We start from the raw sequence: 20,800 nt of genomic DNA, 5'->3' as shown, positions 1-20,800 counted from the left end.
GTAAAATTCTGAAGCATAATCTACCTTTGGAAGCTTCTGTGCCGAGTGGATTTTCCAAGATGTCTGTCATATCTTGGTTCCAAGCATCCTTCACAGCAGACTTGGATACCTTCCTGTTGTTCAGGCTTTGCTGGGGTCGGAAGTTATTCCTCAGGTACTCCACAGACTTGACATGGTCTTGCTGCTCAGTGGTGAAGATGGAGTAAAATGCCTCCAGCTGATGGCAGCCATCATGGCAGGGGAGAGAAGGGATGTTAATTAGAAAAACAATGTGGTGAAATCCGGGTGGCTGATAAGACAGCAAAATGGAAGGAAGTAAAATGTTGATGCCAAGACTGATAAAAGCACATGGGAAGTCAGACTGCCCACTGAAATTATTGCCAACCACCTTATCTCGGCACAGGGCTTATCCTGCCCAACATGGGAGAAGGCCTTCTAGAACCTGTGGACATCTGTCATTGGCAAAGAAACATTTGCCCTTAAGATCCCTTTTGTGTGTGACAGAGCCTTGCCAAACCCTCCTCACTGCTGGCACCGCTTTGTTTCCCCGTATCGCGTCAGAAAGTGCTTCCAGGTCATTCCACAGCGAGAGCTTTCTCCTGGATAAGGCACTACTTCCTTATCTCTGAATACCTTACCAAGTTTAGCTGCCAGGCTAAGCTTCACAGACAGCTCGTGCAGCACTTTTAGGCACAGCTAGCATATACTCCTCTGGGAATAAGTTCTTCTGTTGGATTCAGATCTGAGCTATTTATAAGAAAACGTATTAACCCGTAAGAAAGAACTGTAATTGGAAAACTTTTCTGTTACTTCGTATCTTAGTGTTTCTCAGAAAAAAAATTCTAGCAAACTAAGGAGAAAATATTTTCAGCTAATGTTTTTCTCCCAGCTATCAAGGTGGGTACAGCACTTACTGCTACCTTGTTATCATTCAGGACAAAAACTAGAATTAGTTATGCTGCTACTGGAAAGACTGAGCAAGACAGAGCAGAGAAGGAATCAGTCCTGATATTGTTTGCATCACATCAGTTACACATATTGATAGCATGGATTTTGGGAGCACAGAATCTGGCCCAGGAATTCAAAAAGGGTCTTGAGTAACATTCATAGCTTAATGGCAGGTCACTGAAACTTACACACCTTTCATTAAGTGTGTCAGCTCTAAAAGCTCTGGAGAAGCATGTGAGCCCCAAATCTTAAAACTGGAAGAATTATCATGGTAGCTTTATCAGTTGATAAAGCTGATAAAAATAATCAAAGAAGTGTGTAACAGAGCAATTAATCATCATCCACTGACTCATGAGGCATCCACTACCATTCTTTAATTTGCCTTCAAACCAGTAATCTGAGCCCCCTTCAGCAGAGGGAGAGCAGGGGATGAGCAGGGAGGGGTGACCACCAATGACCAGTTCCCACTGCAGGCAGGGAGCTCAGGTGCCACTTCCAGAGCTCAGGTGCCACTTCCAGACTTCAAGTGCCACTTCCAGAGTTCAGGTGCTGCTTCCAGGCTTGCAGGTGCAGATGCTGGGATTTGAACTGTCCTTTATTTTTTCCTGTATCTTATATGAATGCCTTATTCTGAGGTTCTCAACACAATTCTGTTTCTGATTCTTTCAAAGAAACATCTTGAAAAATTTCAAAAAACATGTCCTAATTATAAGCAGGACCCCCTCAAAAGCATAGGAATATGGATTAAAAAAGGGGTGCAAGGACTGACTTACACTTTTGTCTTTAAAACACCCCCCACTGCTGATGATCCTGCTACACCCTTCTATAAAAGCACAGATCAAAACTTGTGCTTATTTACATCCCTTTTGCACTTCATGTACTGGAAGCAGTTTTGATGAAGCCAGCTAACAGGGCTTAAGGTGACTTTATAAAAGTAAAAGAACTTGGGTAGTAACTCCTTTTCTGAAGTCAAGTCTCTAGGCTTAGACATCTGTGACATTAATTGAATTTTTAAACTTTCAGAGAGAACTTTTAAAATATTTTCTTCTGCCATGCTACCTTGGGGAGGTATAATTGCATTTTAACAACTGCCAATTCAAACATGATTTTTAACCTTCCACTTTTTATGTGTTGAAGTATATATAAGCCATTTCAACCTCACTTTCACTATAAAAATATTATCTATGACAAATGAAAAATTAATTTATCTACAGCTGCCAGAAAAAAAATAATATTCCAAGATCTGCAGTCAAGGAGCTACATTCATGCTCTTCAAGGAGTACAAGGGCTCCTGTTCAGAAGAAGAAATTAAAAGCTCTTGTAAGACTATTGTAGATACAGGGAAACCTGATCTAAAACACTGAGTCATGCAATTACAAACCATTAAAGCCTGATGTGTAGTTTTCTAAGGGTTGGATATACAAATGGCAATTAAAAATACTGAAACTGTTGTGAGCACAATGAGCTACTCTGAGGTATGCATTATGAGAGATAATGCCATGCTTTGGGTCACTGAATGCACTTAGCTTACAATGCAGCCACAGGGCGACACAGCTTGTCCTGGTTTGCTGTCTAATTATCAGGGAAGATGATGATGATGGAGGACTGCAAATAAAACAGAGAAGCCTCCACAAATGGACCACTTCACTACTGTCCTTTTTCCAGCAAGGTATTTTGCACAAAAGCACGAATTTAATTGGAACAGCAACAAAGCTTAAACAGTATCACTGTCATCCCCTGGGATTACAGGCTGCTTCATGGGGTTTGTGATAAAGAAGGTTAAACTATGGCAATGGATTATGTTACACTGTTTCTGTTAGAGGAACAAATAATAATCATAGCAGTGGCAGGCTCTTGAAACACACACATCTAGAGCTACTCGGGAGGGGGGAGTACTATTATTTATTCCACATGTGTTGTAGTATCAATGAAAGTCTGTCTACACACAGAATTCCCAGCCCTTCAACCACAAGCACATGCACAGAGCAGCACAATGCCAAATTTTAAAGGCCTGATTTGGAACAATAACATCTGTACAGCACAGGAAAGGAGCTATGCCAGGATAAAGTACCTTTATACCGACAGCTGAAATTGATATTTACCATTTTATTTGCATTTGTTAAAAAAGAAAAAAGAAGCTGTGACCCACCTGATATGCACACAGGGTATAAAACTGAGCATGGGCCAAGCCTTGCAGCCACCAAATAATAAACAGTAAACTTATTGATGTAGTGAAAAGCTACAAGGGATTGCAAGTATCCTGCAGTCAAGGACAGAATTCAAAATGATCTTGACAATCAGAGAAATAGCCTGAAAAAAACAAGGGGTCTGATTCAAACAGGACCATGTGCAGAGTGCCAGGCTCCAGCCAGAACTGGGGGCTGCCTGGGGGCACAGTGTGCTCAGCACTGCCAGAGAACTCCAGGGAAAGCCTCCAGCAAAAGGGTTCCTGCTGACCAGGAGCTGAACATGGGCAGCGCCGCACACTTTTGTGAAACAGGAAAAATAACACCAGGATGGGGGGGCTGAGACATGAATCCTGACATGCCCCTCAGCCTCTGGAGGGCCTCAGCTGAAGCACTGCAACTGATTTTGAACACAGACTGTCGAAAAAAAGATGAAAGAATCTATGGGAGAAGCATTGAGACCTAGAAAACAGGAAAAAAGCCTGGAGCAAGGGTATGGTAAGTGCCTTATGTATTTCTGAAACTTTGAGAGCAACATCTGTCAGTCAGGATCACCCAGTGAACTGTTCATGTGCCCTCAACAGAATTAGTAATGTAAAACCATTTTTTTCAGTGGATTATGACAGATCAATAAGAGGCAAGACCAAGTCCAGCAGGTTGGCTTTCTAAAGACCACAGTCTTACAATATCAAAATACACTGAACTGTCAAACATTTGACTTCATCTAGACATTGCCATATCAGGATAATTCTTCAAACTCCAGACATTGTGTCTATTTACATTAAAAGCTGCTATGTGCTAATTTTAAAGATTTGTGCACCAACTCACTGAGCACATAATGGCAGCTTTACTGTGTTATAAAAACAGTTAAGCATGGAGAATTAATGGAAAGATGTCTTTTCTAATGTAATTAGTTCAAATTACTAAATCTGAGCAGAACTGAAATCACTCACTTTACTTTGAAAAGAAAGTTTCAATTAAAAAGAATAAAAGGGAAGTCTATGTAACTATTTACACCATAGCTTAATTTAATCTTAACAAAAACAATACGAAATAAATCACTGAAAGGAAACTGGGTTTCATGTTGTACTGTCTTCTCAAGACTGATGGCTCCTGTTCAGAAACAATATTACTTAAGAGAATAAAAAAAAAAAAAATCACGGACACTTCCTTTTTTGTCAACAGAAACATTTGTGCTCTCCAAATTAAACTGGTGGGTTTAGAAAACACTGTCTTAAGGAGGGCAAATTAAGGGTTGGGCTTCACTGACAAAACAAACACACCTGGTGGTAAGAAATGGGCACAGGCTTCCTAAAAACGATCCACTCCACGATCTCGCTGCAGGGAGGAGTAGTCAGGGAACCTGTGTAGCGGTAGTAGCTCCCCAGAGACGTTGGCAGAAGTTCCCTCAGCACAAAGGGATCCAGAAAGGTCTCCTTCTCTGTGGGGAAGATTGACAAGCAGGATTACACTTTTTTTTAATGTGTCTTTAAAACAGACATCACATCGCTAGGCAGCCTAACAAGGTGTAATGGCAACAACATATTTTATCATATATGTACTGAAAAATGGAAACCCTCTGTAAGAGCTGACGTGTGGTTTATTAAAAGAGCAGCCAAAACGTTAGTCAGCCCCATCCCAAACACACACCCTCCTCATCTGAACGTGTGCAGGTGAGAAGTGCACTTGCTGCCCCACTGGTTTATGTCAGTACAGAAATAACACTGTAGTCAATGGTTCCAGCACTCAGTACATGACTCTCCAGCCTGATGGCAGCAAGGCAGAACCCAGTGGGACACAGCCAGCCCAGGGGTCCTGTTTTCTGCTCTCTGACCAGAGCACACCAGGCAGTGCATCTGTCCCATCTCTGCCAGCAGCGGAAAGGGATGCAGGAGCAGTCAAACCCTCAGTGGACTGCTGAGATGGAGGAGGCAGAGCCATGCTGCTCAGCCAAACTTCTCTGGGAGCTGCCAGGCTGAGGAGCAGGGACACAGGACACTGCTGAAGCTCAACGTGGTGCTCAAAGCAACATCCGAGCAGTGCTCACTCAGGCATGCCTGCACCTACTCATGCTGGCACTGCCAGGGTGCTGCCAGACACAGCCAGCACTGCACCACTAACAGGTCTCACAGGCAGAACTGCTGCCCCTTCTCCCAAGTCCAAGAAAGTCCTTCCCAGGGTCCAGCAGTCTGGGTGGGGACAAACCTTTTTTTCTCTGAGAGTCTCCTTGGACAGCCTGAAATGCAGACCTAAGCACTAGAAGCATTCACCTGCAAGTAACAGTGACAAGCTGGTAATATTTAACACCGCGAAGAAAAAGAAACAAACAAAAGGAGCGAACAGCTGCAGGCAAGGCAATTTCCCTGCCATCCCTGAGCATTTATCCTCTCCAATTCATGTTGACACAGAGGCTGAAGCGCCCTCTCAGCCTGTGCAAAGGTGCTCACTGCCTCAGGCAGGCTGACATGAGGGGCTCTCCTGGACATCTCTGTTCCTTACTTTCAATATCCTGCATGCCTCAAACAAGAGTCCACACTTGGGCTGAGGGAAGTTTTTTTTCTGTCTCACCAGAGCTGCTGAGCAAACCCACCACCACCCCCTCCCGCCCCAACAGAAGGAAGAAGCAGGTGGGCTGGTGATTGACACACACGTCTTCCAAATAGGATGAAGTCTGCAGAATTCACTTCCACAGCATCCCACAGCCTTCTATAAGTCTTGATCAAATCAGGAGTTGCCTAAACCTCTTAGCAGCAGTCTGATAATTGGGTGACTTAACTCCACTGCTGCTACACGATGCCAATGATACATACACTTCACATATCTTCTATTTTCTGCACACTATCAACAGGTCTGTGATGTTTTCATAGCTTTTAGCATTCCAAAATATGAGTAATTCTATTAAAGTCAAGGCACTGCTGCAAACTCTTGGTGAAAAATTCCTTTCCTTCTAATCCAAGTAGATTTTGACCATATCTGCATCTCCAAAAAGGAAATAAATAACAATCCACATTTTTTCCTCATCATAGCATACCTCTGTGAGAAAAAGGGTGCCTAAATAATAAATACTAAAATATATGTGATTGGCCAAAGTTCAAAGAGATTCTAATCAAGAAGTCATAATCACAGCAAAAGGTCGCATTTAATTTGATTGGCTCATTTTTATGCAGAAAAACTTGGTTAGGAAAACTGGAAACTCAGTCACAGGACTTGATTTCCAAATGCAGTACACAAACCTTGACACTGGATTTCTATTTCAGAGCTGTCTCTCTGTTTCAGCCCTCAGCACACAGTGGGCCACAATGAATCCCAAAGAGTGTCTGAATCCATGCCCTGCATTAACAGCCAGTGACTACACATGAGAGCTGGGAGGCAGAGGCACATTTTGGAGTGTTTTCCTCTCGAATTAAAAAAAAAAAAAAAGCTGCAGTTAAAATTAACAATTTAACTATTTCTAACTTTTGTAATCTTTTAATTACAATGATGGAATCACTTAAGATGCTGGATAAAGGCTCTGCAAAACCACAGATATGGTATCCCTTTATCAAAGGATGGCAGGAGAAGGAAGCTCATTTTACACTTTCAAGGATTTTTGTGCCATATGCTGACAATATTATATTTTAATAATTAATTGTTCATCAAAGGAAAAGATGAAGAACAGGGATGCTAAATTCAAAGTTATTCAAATTGCGAAAATGAATAATGCATAACTTTTATATTAAATACACACTGTATTAAGTAGTCTACATTTCATCCAACTCTGTCTTTCATTTTTAAACATTTTGAACTACAATATGAATAATCAAGTAAAGGAAGCTTATTTAGACAGAGAAATACCTTATTTGAATGCAAACTGGAAGTATCCGACTATGATTAATTTTTGGTTATCAATTAGGGAGGGTTTTTTCCTAAGCACTTGGGAAGTCATAGTCAGCTGTGAAAAAGAATATTTCTCAAGGAAAAAGTAGCTTTGCTAATACACAGTTTAAGTAGGGCAGGGTGTACTCGATCTAATTTTTCATGGCTACAAGCAACGCTCTAAGTTTTCATTAATGAATGCCAAAGATTAAAATGAAAAAATACATATAATTGGATTAAAATGACTACTAAAATAGATGATAATCAATTGATTATGCTTTAAAAAATGTAACACTTTTGAAAACACATCATTCTTTTGTATCGCTTGCCATCTAGACGCCTGGTGCAGAGTTTTAGAAATCGGAGTCACAAAGATCTTCACGTGAAGCTTAAAGAAAAAGGGACTTTGAAACTCCAGTGCTTGCCTGCCATATCCTTCAAGAGCATATTGAAACAGAAAATGCCATGAAATTAAAGTTCCTAAGACCCTGAGACAGTTTTGAAAATGGCATTTTGAAGCCATATAATTTCAAAGACTTCAACGTTAAGTCAGTTATTGTTGTTGGTAAAACTGCGAGGAGAATAATTTCCAGGCTAAGCAAGAGCATTCACTGATTCTCATAGAAATATTTTTAATACATACATATATATACACATGGACATGTGTGCATGTATATATAGTTCCTACTAAATGAAAAAGAACAAGGTTGGAAATAATAACAAACCTTTCTTCACTGTCTTTTATCTCCTGTTTCCCACTTACAGTGCCCGGGATGGGCATGAACTGTGTCCAGGAGGCTGGGAACAGACTGAGTGGAGTGAGGAGCTTCAGGAGGAAAAAAGTGGAAAAGGCTGGAAACTACATGATTGATGAGACATTTGCTGACAAGTACTAGGAAATAACTGGCAGACAAAAGCAATAAAAGACAGCAAAGCAAATGTGTTCACCTGCAAACACCTGTGAATCACTGAAATCAATGCTGCAAAACTGACCCATCAGCCACCTACTCACTCTCACATGTAAACCAAAGCCCTGCAATGCTCTCTTCTGCTGCTCCTTGTCCTCCTCCCATCTGAGCACCCAAACAGAAATATAAACAACCAGGAAAGCAGAGCCCCAGAGATCCTGACCCTGAAGACAGGCTCCTGAAATACTGAGCACTCTCTTGGGAAAGAACAATAACCTGCTGCTGCCACCAGTGCTCCCAGGTGATGCAGCTAAGAGCAGTATCCAAAACATCTCCCCACTAATGCAGTTTTACTCACAGGTAACAAACAGCAATGCTTTGTTTACAGCACCAAAGCTTGGAAAAACACGTTCACTCCAACACCTCAAAGGTAAAAATAGCAAGCACCACAGATTCATTGTTGACCATTAAGACAATGAATGTGGCATTTAAAATACTAAGTGTTCCACAGTATGAAAGGACAATATTGTGTTTCAACTCCTACATTCACAAAAAACAATTAACTGAGCCACCTGGTAACATATTTGACCTTCTGATACACCATTCACATCTGCCTCTTGGTCTGTGTCTCACAACAGCCACACGAAAAGTCACACCCAGCATATTCTTTGCTTGGGCTGAGAAATCTCCCCAGCATTTTGCATGGAACAAAGGGGCATTTTCTGCACAACCTGACCCAAAGGCAGAGCAACTGCAGACATGCTTTAAAAGCCTGCCCTATTTACACTCTTTGTCAAGTCATCACCACTAGGTCTGAACTAATACTAAATTGTGCACAATAGTTTACTGAGCAGAGGAAAAAAATCAGATCTTAAACCAGATACCAGAAGTGGATCTCCACCAACTACTGCAGTTTACAGAAGCTGATGCCAACAAATATTATTATGAAAGAGCCATCAATTGAACATCTTGCCTTCGAGGACTGACTTGCTAAAAATACAGTCTGTAAAACAGTGGAAAAAGATTTTAACCAAATCACTAGAGTAAGAGGCTTCTTGAGATATGCAGGTAAACAGCACACAAACTATCTGTGATCAAAACCCTTTTAAATCTAACAGGAACTTGGATTGGACATCACAAGAAAATAGCTATATGCCAAGTCCATTTATATCTCATGGAATGCTTTGGGACTTTCATCATGATTTTCTGTAAGAAAACAGGAACTTGGCTGCATTGAAAACAATATCTTAAACTGAGCTTATTTCCAAAATTAACGTATGTGCAGTGCCTGATAGGTACCCAGCCACACTTTGAATAACTGCAATCTGCAATACCAATATGAAGAGCTTTGAAAGTCTCCCAAATTTATTAAACAATGTTATTGCCAATTTCATTTTTGCAATGAGCCAAGACATTCTGAAGCTTCTGCATTCAAACTTTTAAAAAGCAAACACACAAAAATAATCAAAGGACACCGTGTCGCACACCCACTGAGCCAGAACTTCCCAGATAAAGCAGGCAGCAAAGCACAGCCAAGGACCAGACTCGTGGGGGTGATTTTAAAGATGAGATTACAAATGTTATATATTACTTTAACTGAAAGGATCATCAGATGAATGCTTGCTGTGTAAATCCTGCAGGAAGAGCAGTATCTGACAGTTCTCTGCACTCAGGGTAATTCTAGTCATTTATTGTGCAATTATTTTTCTCACTTTTATTTAATTTTTTTTTTTTAAAGAGCCTCTGCCGAGCAATGTAAGGAGCTGTAAGGACACAGCAAACATAGCATGGCAGGGAGGAGGGGAGTGAGATAATAACACAGTCCTGCAGACTAATTTAATCTGAGACAACCAGTGAGAAGAACAAAAAAAACCAGGAGGAAGGAATAAAAAAGGCAAGTCTCTTATTCACAAAAAAACATTTCCATGCCACATGTTCATCTCAGGCTTAATTTTTCTCACTCCCTTTCTTAAAACAGCTTAGGAGGAAAAGGTTTAGCTGCAGAAAAGAGGTCTCAACTCTTTAAAGAAGGAAAATGTTATTCTGAACCTTTCATGCTTAAGCAGCACTGATGCAGAGCAGCTGTTGGCATTCTAGACTGGGATAAGACTTCTCCAGGTTCCACAAAACCTGACCTGAGGCAGAGGTACATCAGGCTGGACAGGCTAGGAAACTAAGAAATACAGAATAAGCACCAGCCATAAGAGGTAAAAGAAACTATGACAAAGTTTAGAGGAGAGGAGGTCCCTAGCAAAAGCTGGCAGAGGCTGAAGTGAAGCAGAAGTGCCCAGAGGAGCATGGATTGTTCACATCTGCTCCTGCAGAGCCAGAGCAAAACCACATGTTCTCAGACTTCTACCCATCATTTCTCAGTGAATATCCCCAAAACCCACCCGCACAGCACCCAACTCCTACTCCCTGCAGATGATTTGTTCACATTTAACATCAGCTTTAATTCCTAACTTTTACAAGTGCAATCTTTTTTGTTAGTTTGAGTTAGTTTTTCTGTGCAATTATTAATTCTGTCAGCTTGCTGATCTTTACTCAGCTGTGACCAGCACTGCTTTTTGCAGAGCAGACAGGTGAAGGACCAGAGATTTCCAACACTTCCACCATTTATTCCTTTAAATGATACAGACCCCTGCAGCTATGCACAGAGCTGCCCTATATAAAGGTGTGAACTTATCACCTCTGCTCTCATCTCCATTTCCCACTTCCCTCCTCCTCCCCTTTGCTCCACAGCAATCGTGTCCTGGCCCCTTTCACAGGGCTACTCTGACTGTGAACACAAGAACAGATCAGAAAACAAAAGAATATATCCAGCTCATCCCCGAGGAAAAAGAAATGCTCCTCCACGTTCCCTTCTCAGCTTAACACATGATGTTGCTCTCCTTTGATGGTCTTTCCTTGTTCCAAATTGAGCTGCTGCTTTCTTCAAAGTTTTACTTTCAAAGATGAGGTCCCACGGTATCACATCTCACCTTCACCCCTCTCCCCCACCCTTCTTCTCTACAACCCCATGATATTTGGTTAGAAGGCAAACAGCTTGTCAGGTGGTGTTATGGCTGAAGTTCAAAACAAAAGAAAAAACGTGTCATGGTGCTAATGGTGTTTTCTTGTTATTATGCATTCTGGTGTGATAGATCCACAGGGTAACTAACACTGTCTAGATTGCTTCTTTTTTAGTGCTGATTTATTTTAACAGGTTATTCACTGATTTTTCACCTAGGACAACCGGAGAGATGTGCAACATATTTATTCTCTATCCTTTTTAATTATTAAAGCAGTTGTTTCTAATGTATTTTGGTAAGTTCTCCCCAGCAAGACCAGAAATTTTAGTAATCCCTTGTCTGACCACTTCTGGCCCATCTCAAGGGAGATCCAAGACTTAACTCTGCTCCATGCTGGGTTCCAGTTACAGCTTTTTAAGATTTTTTCCAACCTCCTTTTTAAGTAAACCAAGGTGCCTCTCCTCCCCTCACCCCACCTCATGTTCACAAACAAGCAACAGATGCCATTGATTCACTTTGTACCTAAGCTTTTGATCTGGAAGCACTTTGATTTTCAGAGCTCACTTTTGACAAGGAAGGTAATAAGAGCCCCATTTTTGTGACATTGAGCCTTTTCTGCTGTGGTAATTTATTTGTGCTCTAATAATAATTTTCTGCTGATCAGTGTAGATTCTTGATGACAGCCACAGAGAACAGGACAGAGTGACAAAAACATGGTTTCCATCACCCTGAAATCTTTTCCAGGGGCCTGAGGTAGTGTGGGCTGCTGTCCCCTCTGACAACACTTTGCCTGCACAGTAAAACAGGACTGTGGTCCCGTGCAGAGCAGCCTTGCCAGGCTGGGAAAAGGTGAATGTCAAACAGCCTCCAGCACTGGGTGCCACCCCAGGACTGACATCAGGAAAGAAGTCTCATTTTAATGCCTTCCAGGCAGCTGGTACAAACAAGGAAAAGGCTTCTCTAAGAGGCTTACATACCAAACAGTACCAAAAGGGGCAAATCAAAGACAGCAAAGGTGGGAAATGCAATGTTTCTACGCAATAGCTCCATGCTGCCAGGTGCTCCTCTGAGACCTCGCTGGAACGTGTGGCAGGCAAAAGCTTTCATAGCCATTTTAATGCAAATCAACTGTCTAACACATAACCTGGTATTTCAGTCCCTATTCCCACAAGGGCACAGTCATTCCCTCTGAGGTCTCAGCAGCCTCCTCAGCCCTTGCACGAGAGCAGCTCCTTCCTGACCTGCAATCCTCAGCATCACAAAGAAGGATGAGGAGTAGAGAGGGGCTCAGGGCAGGGCACCCAGCTGAGCACCTGGGCAGCAAAACGGAGAGAGGAGTCAGACGTGCAGCACCAAGACTGCCCCATGTGTGCTGCAAACACAGCCAGGCACCAGTGACTTTTTTACCTGTGATCCAGCTCCAACATGAGCAACATGCATCATCCATCCTGCCAGTACCAGCACTGCTGAAGACCCTTCCCACCAGCTTTCATGATGAGGAGAGCATTTGCAGAGGAGCTAAAAAAGACCCCCAGCATTCAGAGCTGAAAGAGCAAGTCAGCCCCAGCAAATCCAAAGCCCACCTGCTCATAGCCCATCCCTTTCCCAGGGAGGGCTGCCCACTCCCAGCTGTCAGTCCTGGCTGGGCTCCGTGGCAGACACGCTCTCCACGTGCCCTGGGGCAGGGAAAGCAGCAGTGAGAAGAGCAGGCACCTGGCTGGCAGGAGGTGTGACAAATCCTTGGCAGAGCACAAAACCAAAAGCAATTTCAAAATCAGCAACAAGCATTTGACAGCTCCTGTAAGAGCCTTCTCTGATCCTGTGCTGCTCTTGGAGGGCAGATGCAGGAGCTGGGGAGAGGTGTGGGAACATCCTGTTCAGCAGCAAGAACATGGGGCAGACCCCAAAGCATTATCATAGATCCAGACATCATCTGTCAGTTTGGTACACCATGATTTCCCTTCCTGCTAAGAAACTTTATATGGTTGCTCATGTAGAATTAAGTTTAATGTCACCGTTAAGATTCTACAAAATTATGCCTGGAGATGAGGAAACAAAATCAACTAAGTAGCAACTAAGCCTGTATTGATTTTTATGTGTATGTTTCTCTATCATTGTTACTAAGCTGGTGACACTGTGAAGGGCACAATTATTTATGTTCCATCAAATTAGTAAGTAATTCAAATCCCTGATGAAATATCAAGCAAAAATTGCTTTCGCTTCTACAGAAAGTACTGATGACTTTGGAAATGTCTGCATATCCCTGCAAGGGCAATGTAAGAATACAAGAACTTGACAGGAAAAAGGATACAAAAAAATTTTAAAAAACCCCATCTCATCATTCATGAGTATCATCTGTGTATCCACCTGAGTGTCACCAGATCTGTCACCACTGTGGGGACAGGCCACTGTGGAAGCCCTGGACAGAGTGGGTCCCCACACAGGGCCAGGCCTGCTAGTAAATGACAAAATGAGGATGATGAGGGTTTGTGTGGGTGTGCCATTCCCATGCTGAGAAATGAACGAGTGTTCAGCACAACTAAGGAAACATGCTCTGCCAGATGGAGGGAGAGGGACAAGAAAACCTCAATGCTTGTAAATATTCTTAATTTTACCTTATATGTAAGTGCCTCTGTATTGTGACAAACACCTAAAACCAACATGGTGATGGAAATGTTGTAAAATGCAAAGAAACTTAAGGTTTTGATTTTGCCTTCTTTTGTTGGATTCCTGCTTGATCCAACCACTCTATTCAAAAGCCACAAGAGTTTTTCACTGTGTTTCAGCCAAAAACTCCATGTTGCCTTAGGGTCCAAGTTGAATGCAAGGCAAATGGAAGTCAGGAAGAAGCTTTTCAGATAAATTCATAAAACTGTGCTCATGTAAGATGTAAGTAAACCACATCAAGAAAAGAAATGTAAGAATCTGGAATAAAACCCTCACATCTTTACTATTATTCTATATAATAACATTAGAAGAGAGATAATATGAGAATTCTTCACTGAAGTGTTCTATCAATATTTAAGTTAAAGAGAACGATCTCTTTCAACAACTGCTTTGCAGGAGGAAATTCCTTTACTCTAACCACCAAAAGAACCTTAGAAAAGGCCTTTAATCAGGGCCTTTGAAACAGGAAGGAAAGCATGATTTTCCTCTTTTTCTTCCTTAATGTTTTGAAAAGGAAACAAGCTATTGAAATATATCAAGTGATTTCCTTTACTTGAAACACTAGAAGACTTCTGTGCATTGTGTGCAAAACAAAAATAAACCCCTTTTATCCACCCAGATTTTGCTGTGGGTAAGACAGCACGGAGATGGACTGATCATTGTGTGGTCAGGGAATCACAGCCTGGGGACGAGTCACATCCTACCCAAACACTTAATTTTGGGAATGCAACAATCCTCTAAGGAGACACTGGTGTGATTTTATCCATGAGTGGCTGTTTTGTCTGAGGAGCAAGACAGGGAGCAGAAAAACCTGATGAGGTGTCCAAAACACTGTGTGCTTGCAGGGGGTTGGAGTCTTGCAACAGAAAACAGGTAAAGAACAAAAGTAGAAAGAGACCCCAGTCCAGTTAAATGGCAGCTTGGCTGCAGTGTCAAATTACACAGACCTTGAAAAAAACCGTGCAGCCTAATGCATCCCAGCTTTGCTTTTGCTGGCTGTTTTGTTATCCAGCAGCAACGAAGTAATAACTTCTATTTTTGTGGAAAACCACACCAGTTTTTCACCTCAGTGTGTTGTTTTTATTTCACAGCAGAACACTGCAATTTATAAGCAGCAAAACCTAAGGAAAATTCTCTAAATAAAGGACTTTATGGCATGTTATCTTTTAACCCGTTTTTCACTGTGCTTGGATTTATTTGCCTTCCCGGTTGCAAAGTTAAATGATTCTGAAAGGAGAACAATTAATCCAAGATCCTATTTGTTTTAATCTAACACTGTCAACTAGTTTTAGGTTTGCAGTCAAGAGAAAAAAAATGTCTGTTAAGCTCTACAGCACTAGCTAATGTCTAAAGACAATTCTCAGAAAAGGTACAAAGATGTTTTATCACAGCACTATAGATGGAACAGAGATTTATTATTGTACTGAGCACCATTCCAGCAGATGCCTTTTGAATTACAATGAGATTATTAAAACTTTACAAATCATTATTTTAAAACCTGACAAGAGTACTTTGGGAACTGGAGCATCTTGATGTCATTGCTGATGATGCATTACCTGTGGTAAGGCTTCAGGAAAATTCCCAAGTAAAAAATTGGTTATAAAAGTATAAAATATATTAATATTTATTTTAGTACCTGCTATAAGTTCAAGGATAATAGGTATATGCATCAGAACAGCTGAATGATCGTATTTATGCCAGCATTAGAAAGATGTTCATCTGCTGCAAAGTTTAATTAATTTTCATAGATAGTTAATTTTCTGTTTCATTATCAGTTCCCTAAATTTGAAAGACAAATAATTTATTTACAAATAGAAACTTCAGAGAGGTGTATTTTTAGAGCAAACAGAAGATAAATAACAGAGTGAAGCATCCAGGCTGCCTTCGAAGTTCTAATATGAATGATAGATTGCAGCAGGTTGTGATTGATAACTTATGCATTCTGGAGCACTGACTGAAAAGAAACAAATTGTTTTCTGTTCACCCTAAACCATTCTCAGGTAACAAATGACTCTGATCTTTACCTATCAAATAATGCCTGTGATGCCCTTAAACATCAGTGAATGAGGAATGTGCGGGCTCACTGCGTCCTTACAGGGGTGACCTGATCCCTTAAGGACAATATTTCTGCCCCTCTCCCCTTCCCTACAAGTAGAAAGTTTAAGCAGCTACTTACCATGATGTACCACGCCCTTCAACCCATGGATAATGGGATCCAGTGCTGAATTGTCCCTCTGACTGACCTACATGCAAAGGATACAGGATTGGTTACATCTACTCTGGCATTAGGCAGAACAGTTTCAGTTTAATCTTCTAACAGGAGAAAAAACCTAACAAGCTGCTGAGTTCTCACATTTACAATGGATCTTCACCAAATGCCTATGGTACATGGTGTTACAAAATAAAGTGAGGAAGGTTAAATAAAACCAAAAAGTGTCCTCTGCATTCTTTAAAACATTACCCAATTATGAGCCTTGCAAAGCTTAAAAACGCAGAGCTGATTTTTCTCCATCTACTCCTGCTTTCATAGAGGAGAACTGCTGTGATAAACAGAAGTCATCTCAGACCAGTTCATTCCTTACCAACAGAGCCATAAATCTGGTGCTGCCACTGCAGTCAGGGAAGCTGGATCCCTTTCAGCCCTAATGGAGTTTGGCCTTGGCATCTCATTGCTATTCATATTTTTAAATTTATTTAGTTTAGTGTCACTTGGACAAAGGAAAGGCAAAAGAGCTCTGTGAGAGGATATAGAAAAAAATAATCAATTTTGGACAGTGTACTTGCCTGCACTGCCAGACCAAAACCTGCAACATTCCTTCTATCACTCAGAAATTGCCCACATCCTCCACAACAGTGAGATCCACCACCAGAGAGAGGAGGGAAAGGCAGCAGGAAGGATTAACCCTGTTGAGTTCCACAACTTCTAAATTAAACCCATCATTTCAGTCACTTACTTGCACACAGACAAGGAATTCACAACCAATAATGCAATTTTTTTTAACCTTTTACCTCTTCAGAGGTATTGTAGGAATAACTCACAATTTCTGTGAACATGTTCCACTATTTAAGATACTTGCCAATTTACTTTTGGGAGATAAATACTTCCATGTATCTTACTCATGGGGCATGTTCTTCCTTCTTTTCCCCACCAGCTTCAGAATCTGAGCAGTGTTGATAATTTCTAGATGGACAGCTCCTAATGGGCAACACATCAGATACAAGAGAGCTGCCCTGTATTTTACTGCCTGCTGATGACCTCAATGTCATGAGGAAAAACAGAGTTTAATCACATTATGGCCGTGTATTAATGAATTTGGAAAGGAGTGGAGACAAAAGAAGAAAACCCTGAGAAAGGAACACACTGATCTATGAAGGGCAGAGCCAGCTTGGAGCTGCTCTTAGGAGAAGGACATCATTGACCACAGCACATCCAAAAAATGTGCTGTAAAAATATCACAAATTTTAATAGTCTGACAAGAAAATTGGAATCTACTGCCCAAGTTTCACAAGCACAAGTGCCTCTCATCTTGTCCTGCCTCCCCACAACTAATTAGGATTCTTAGAAACCTCATTATCTTCTCAGCCAACTCCACTGAGATAAACCAAAACAAACCACTTTTCTTTTTCTGTTCATTTGCCCTATGAACTACTCTGCTGTGTTCAGGATACATTCTCATGCACTTCTCTGAAGACAAAATGGCTTGGTGTTGTACATGGAAATTGAAAATCCTCTCCTCATCACAGTACTCCAGAACTTGCAATGATCATCTAGGGCAAGAAATGCAATAAAATTATCAAAGCAGCAAAAGCAGCTTTGAAATATATATAGCTCAGATGTTACTGGACATAACACCATTACCCTGAAGGCTGCAAGCTCTTTGAAGCATGAACTTTTATATGCCCAAAGGGGTGCTCTGTACACTTTGGATCCAGTATAAATAATAATCACAGGACAGTGGACAAAATTACCCACTTTGTGGGTTCTTTCTGACATCTGAAAAATCAAAAAGAAACACTAAAAATACGGGGCCTGTTGTGTGCCACATTCCTGCATTTTTTTTCCATTTATCTAATCATTGAAAAAAAAAATCATTAAAATGCTACTAGCATTTAAGGACAAGAACATAAGAAAATATTGCTCTGGACTTAAACAATGTTTTATTTATTGCTGCCTAACTATAAGTGGTAAAGAGTTTTATTTTGTTTACTTTGGTTTTATTTCTGGTGACAGCTGCAATCAGTTTGAAAATAGCAAATAGACAGAAAGGATCATAAAGGTTAGAACTCTTCCTTTTGGGATTTTGTGTCAAAGTAGATCAATCCTTAACCTCAGCCCTGGCAGCGCCCCTTTAATCCGAGGTGCTGTGGCTGTATAGATCCAGCCAAGCAGCCTCTTTGATAGCACATTCTGCAATGAGCTGTGTTCTTCAACAGCACAAAACCAACAGGCACAGGATTTCTATGGAGGCTGGAAGGCAAATGCTCCATGCATCTGTAATCTTGTTTCCTCCAGGGGTATGGGGAGCGGGATCTCATGTTTCTTTAAAAATCATATTCAAACAAGTACCACTTGCAGAGATGTCAGTTCAAACCTGCATGGGATATAGCTTTATTTTCCTTCCAGATGCCTTCCTTCCTCTTACCTTACATTCACACTCAGTTCTCTCACACTTCAGTACAACTGTTTTGGGATCTTGGCAAGACCATTAGAAAAGTGACCAAAAGGTTTCTCATTTTGTGGAAGGCTTCAGACTTCAGAACAAAAGTTTTCTTACATCTCTTTCTTCTTCAAATTCTTAAACAACCCAAAAAACCCACCTTGATTTTCATCTCTCTATTTTTTTTCACTTCTTTGTATCCTTTTTCTGCCTGTGTTCACAGAGGAAATCAAGTTTCTGAAATCCAAAATGTCAAGTTCTATCCTCATTGCTGCACATTTCTGGTTTAACTGGCCTGCAGCTACCACACTGGTTGAGATCAGAGATTCACCCATACAAGAATCCTGTCTGTGATAACAGCTGATACTTAAAAGAAAGGAAGAGAAGAAAAAAAACTTGAAAAAAAAGCAGAAGGAAAAAAATCTCTAGAATAAGAAGTGTCCTTCTGACCTGCTTTATGATTCCATGTCATGAAGCTTGAGCTTATATCCTCCTACAAACTGTTTTTAACTTTCTTTGTTATATATGTGTCCCAGACGTGTTTCTTTATGATCTTATAAACATATCCTGAAGGACAACAGCAATGAATTATTCAGATTGATCCTACATTCCACATTTCTGCTGGCACCTTAGAGAAAGATCACACATCTGTAACTGGGTCTGGGCACTTTAACTTCACCCAACACGTGCCTGTCTAAGCTGGCAAACCTTTTCTTGTGAGTGAAGAACTGTGAGTTTCCCCCCTACTCCTTCAAGAACTTACCAGAAGAAACACCGAGAATGACAAATTTCTTAAGCCACAGGAATTCCAGGCACAAACACAAGCCTACAATGCTGCAGAGTGAGTATTAACAGACAGATGGAAAAGCATCCTGAAATTGCCCTAAAATACCCACAGTACCACAACTACAAGTGTTGCTTCCTGTACAAGATGTTTTTGATCAAAACTGACTAACAGTCTATAGGTCTGCAGCAAACAGATGAAGTAATGCTTGCGTGCATCATTTATAATTGAAAAATGCCTGTAATCCTCTTCAGCAGAAATAAATAGGCAACTGTCATGCTAAGCACAATGGGAAAACAAACACTGAGATACCATTAAGCAGCTTCCTGTGCTAACAGAGCTCTCACCATAGGGTAAATATGGGATAACTATGACATGAAGAAGCAAAATCTTTTGTTTATTGTACCCTTTGGGTGACTTCAATACCCGGTGCACATGCCATTCTGAATAGAAAGAATGGCTTGATGCTAATGCAATGAACAAGACAAATATTTGCAATATGGGAAAAGGGAAGGCACAAGTGACCCCATTCTGCAGTCATAAACCAGGTATGTTCTTCACATGAAGTCATGGTGGAAATCACTCTAGACAGGTTAGATTTACTTACAGCTCCTGCATCTGATGCAGGGACTGAGAAATTACTCCTTCTTCAGTGAACAAGGCTGATCAGCCATGAGCCCTACTGACAGCACTGTTAACACCTCTCAGCAGCACAATGTGTTGTCCCTGTGCTTCCAAGTGTTGCTTCTACAGCTGTACCCTTGAAGGCAGGCCAGAGAGCTCAGCCCCTTCTCAGGATAACATTAATACTCCAAAGAGGACAGTTTCAGTGACTGAGCAGAGCAGGAATGTGAGCAGAGGACAGACCAGAGCACCTCAGCCAGGCTGACCATGCTAGTTCAGCCACCAAGCCACAGCACGTGTAAATAGACTTTACTGGGCAAGGAGCTACCCCTGTGCTGCAGCTGCACTGAGCTCAGCTTGTCCTCATGAGTTAAAAACCACCAACCTGTTCTCATTTTCTATCACTCATTGTAGAGCAGCCAAAGCTCTCTGTTCATCTGATTATTTTATAGGACAAACTCAGAACCTCCTGAAGACCCTGATTTATCAAAACTCAGCAGACTCGTAAAGTGTTAAAATTTATGCCACATGCTGTATAATTAAAGCCATATGCTAAAGTCATGTAAGTAATCCATGACCTGTCTTTCTGCTGGAAACCGTTCTATAAAGCTGCAAAAAAGATCTCAGGCAAACATACTGATCTCACCATGCTTATTTTAGAAACACCAACAAATAAAAACAGGGAAACCCCCAAATACACTCTGAGGCAGTTAGAGAGGCCACACAGCAACATCAGACCTTAACTCTTAAGACCTCTGTCCAAAGGACCAGACACCCCCATTGCCCAAAGCTCCAGGCAGCCTCTCTGAAACCCAGATTATCCTCCCACCAAGCAGGGAGGTCTGGAGGGAGCACCACAAAGCTCTCTAATGATCACTGGTACCAGCTACCTTGTGAGAAGTAGGTGAATATTAATCATTTGAACAGATCAGGAGTAAGGAATACACTTTCCTTTTAAAATTACGTTGGAAGAAAAGGGTGTGGTGAAAAAAGAGCTGAAGAAAACTCACCTATTGGGGTTGGTACAAAATACAAACTTCTCTTTCATTTCCACCTTAAAAAATATCTGGCATTTAGACATTAAACTGTCATAAATTTGCAGCAACTGCTTTCAAGCTCATTAAATGGGCTCACAGACAGTATTGCAAAGCATCTCAAA

The 20,800-nt window shown here is 41.2% G+C and overlaps 1 protein-coding gene across 2 annotated transcripts in view; it reads right to left on the bottom strand.

Moving 5' to 3' along the window:
- PTPRG (protein tyrosine phosphatase receptor type G) overlaps positions 1–20,800 on the bottom strand; it is a 387,653-nt gene that overhangs the window by 93,064 nt on the left and 273,789 nt on the right. For both annotated transcript variants that reach the window (XM_059856705.1, XM_059856706.1), the window contains 3 exons: positions 15,752–15,818; positions 4,418–4,575; positions 25–217 (listed from right to left, as the gene is read on the bottom strand). In XM_059856705.1, the coding sequence (XP_059712688.1) occupies positions 25–217; positions 4,418–4,575; positions 15,752–15,818 (418 nt within the window). The remainder of the gene's footprint in view (positions 1–24; positions 218–4,417; positions 4,576–15,751; positions 15,819–20,800) is intronic.

This window comes from Haemorhous mexicanus, chromosome 11 (genome assembly GCF_027477595.1).
Source record: "Haemorhous mexicanus isolate bHaeMex1 chromosome 11, bHaeMex1.pri, whole genome shotgun sequence".
Classification (NCBI taxonomy): Eukaryota; Metazoa; Chordata; class Aves; order Passeriformes; family Fringillidae; genus Haemorhous; species Haemorhous mexicanus.
The sequence above is the reverse complement of the archived record's forward strand: the minus strand, read 5'-3'. Positions and strand labels throughout refer to the sequence as shown.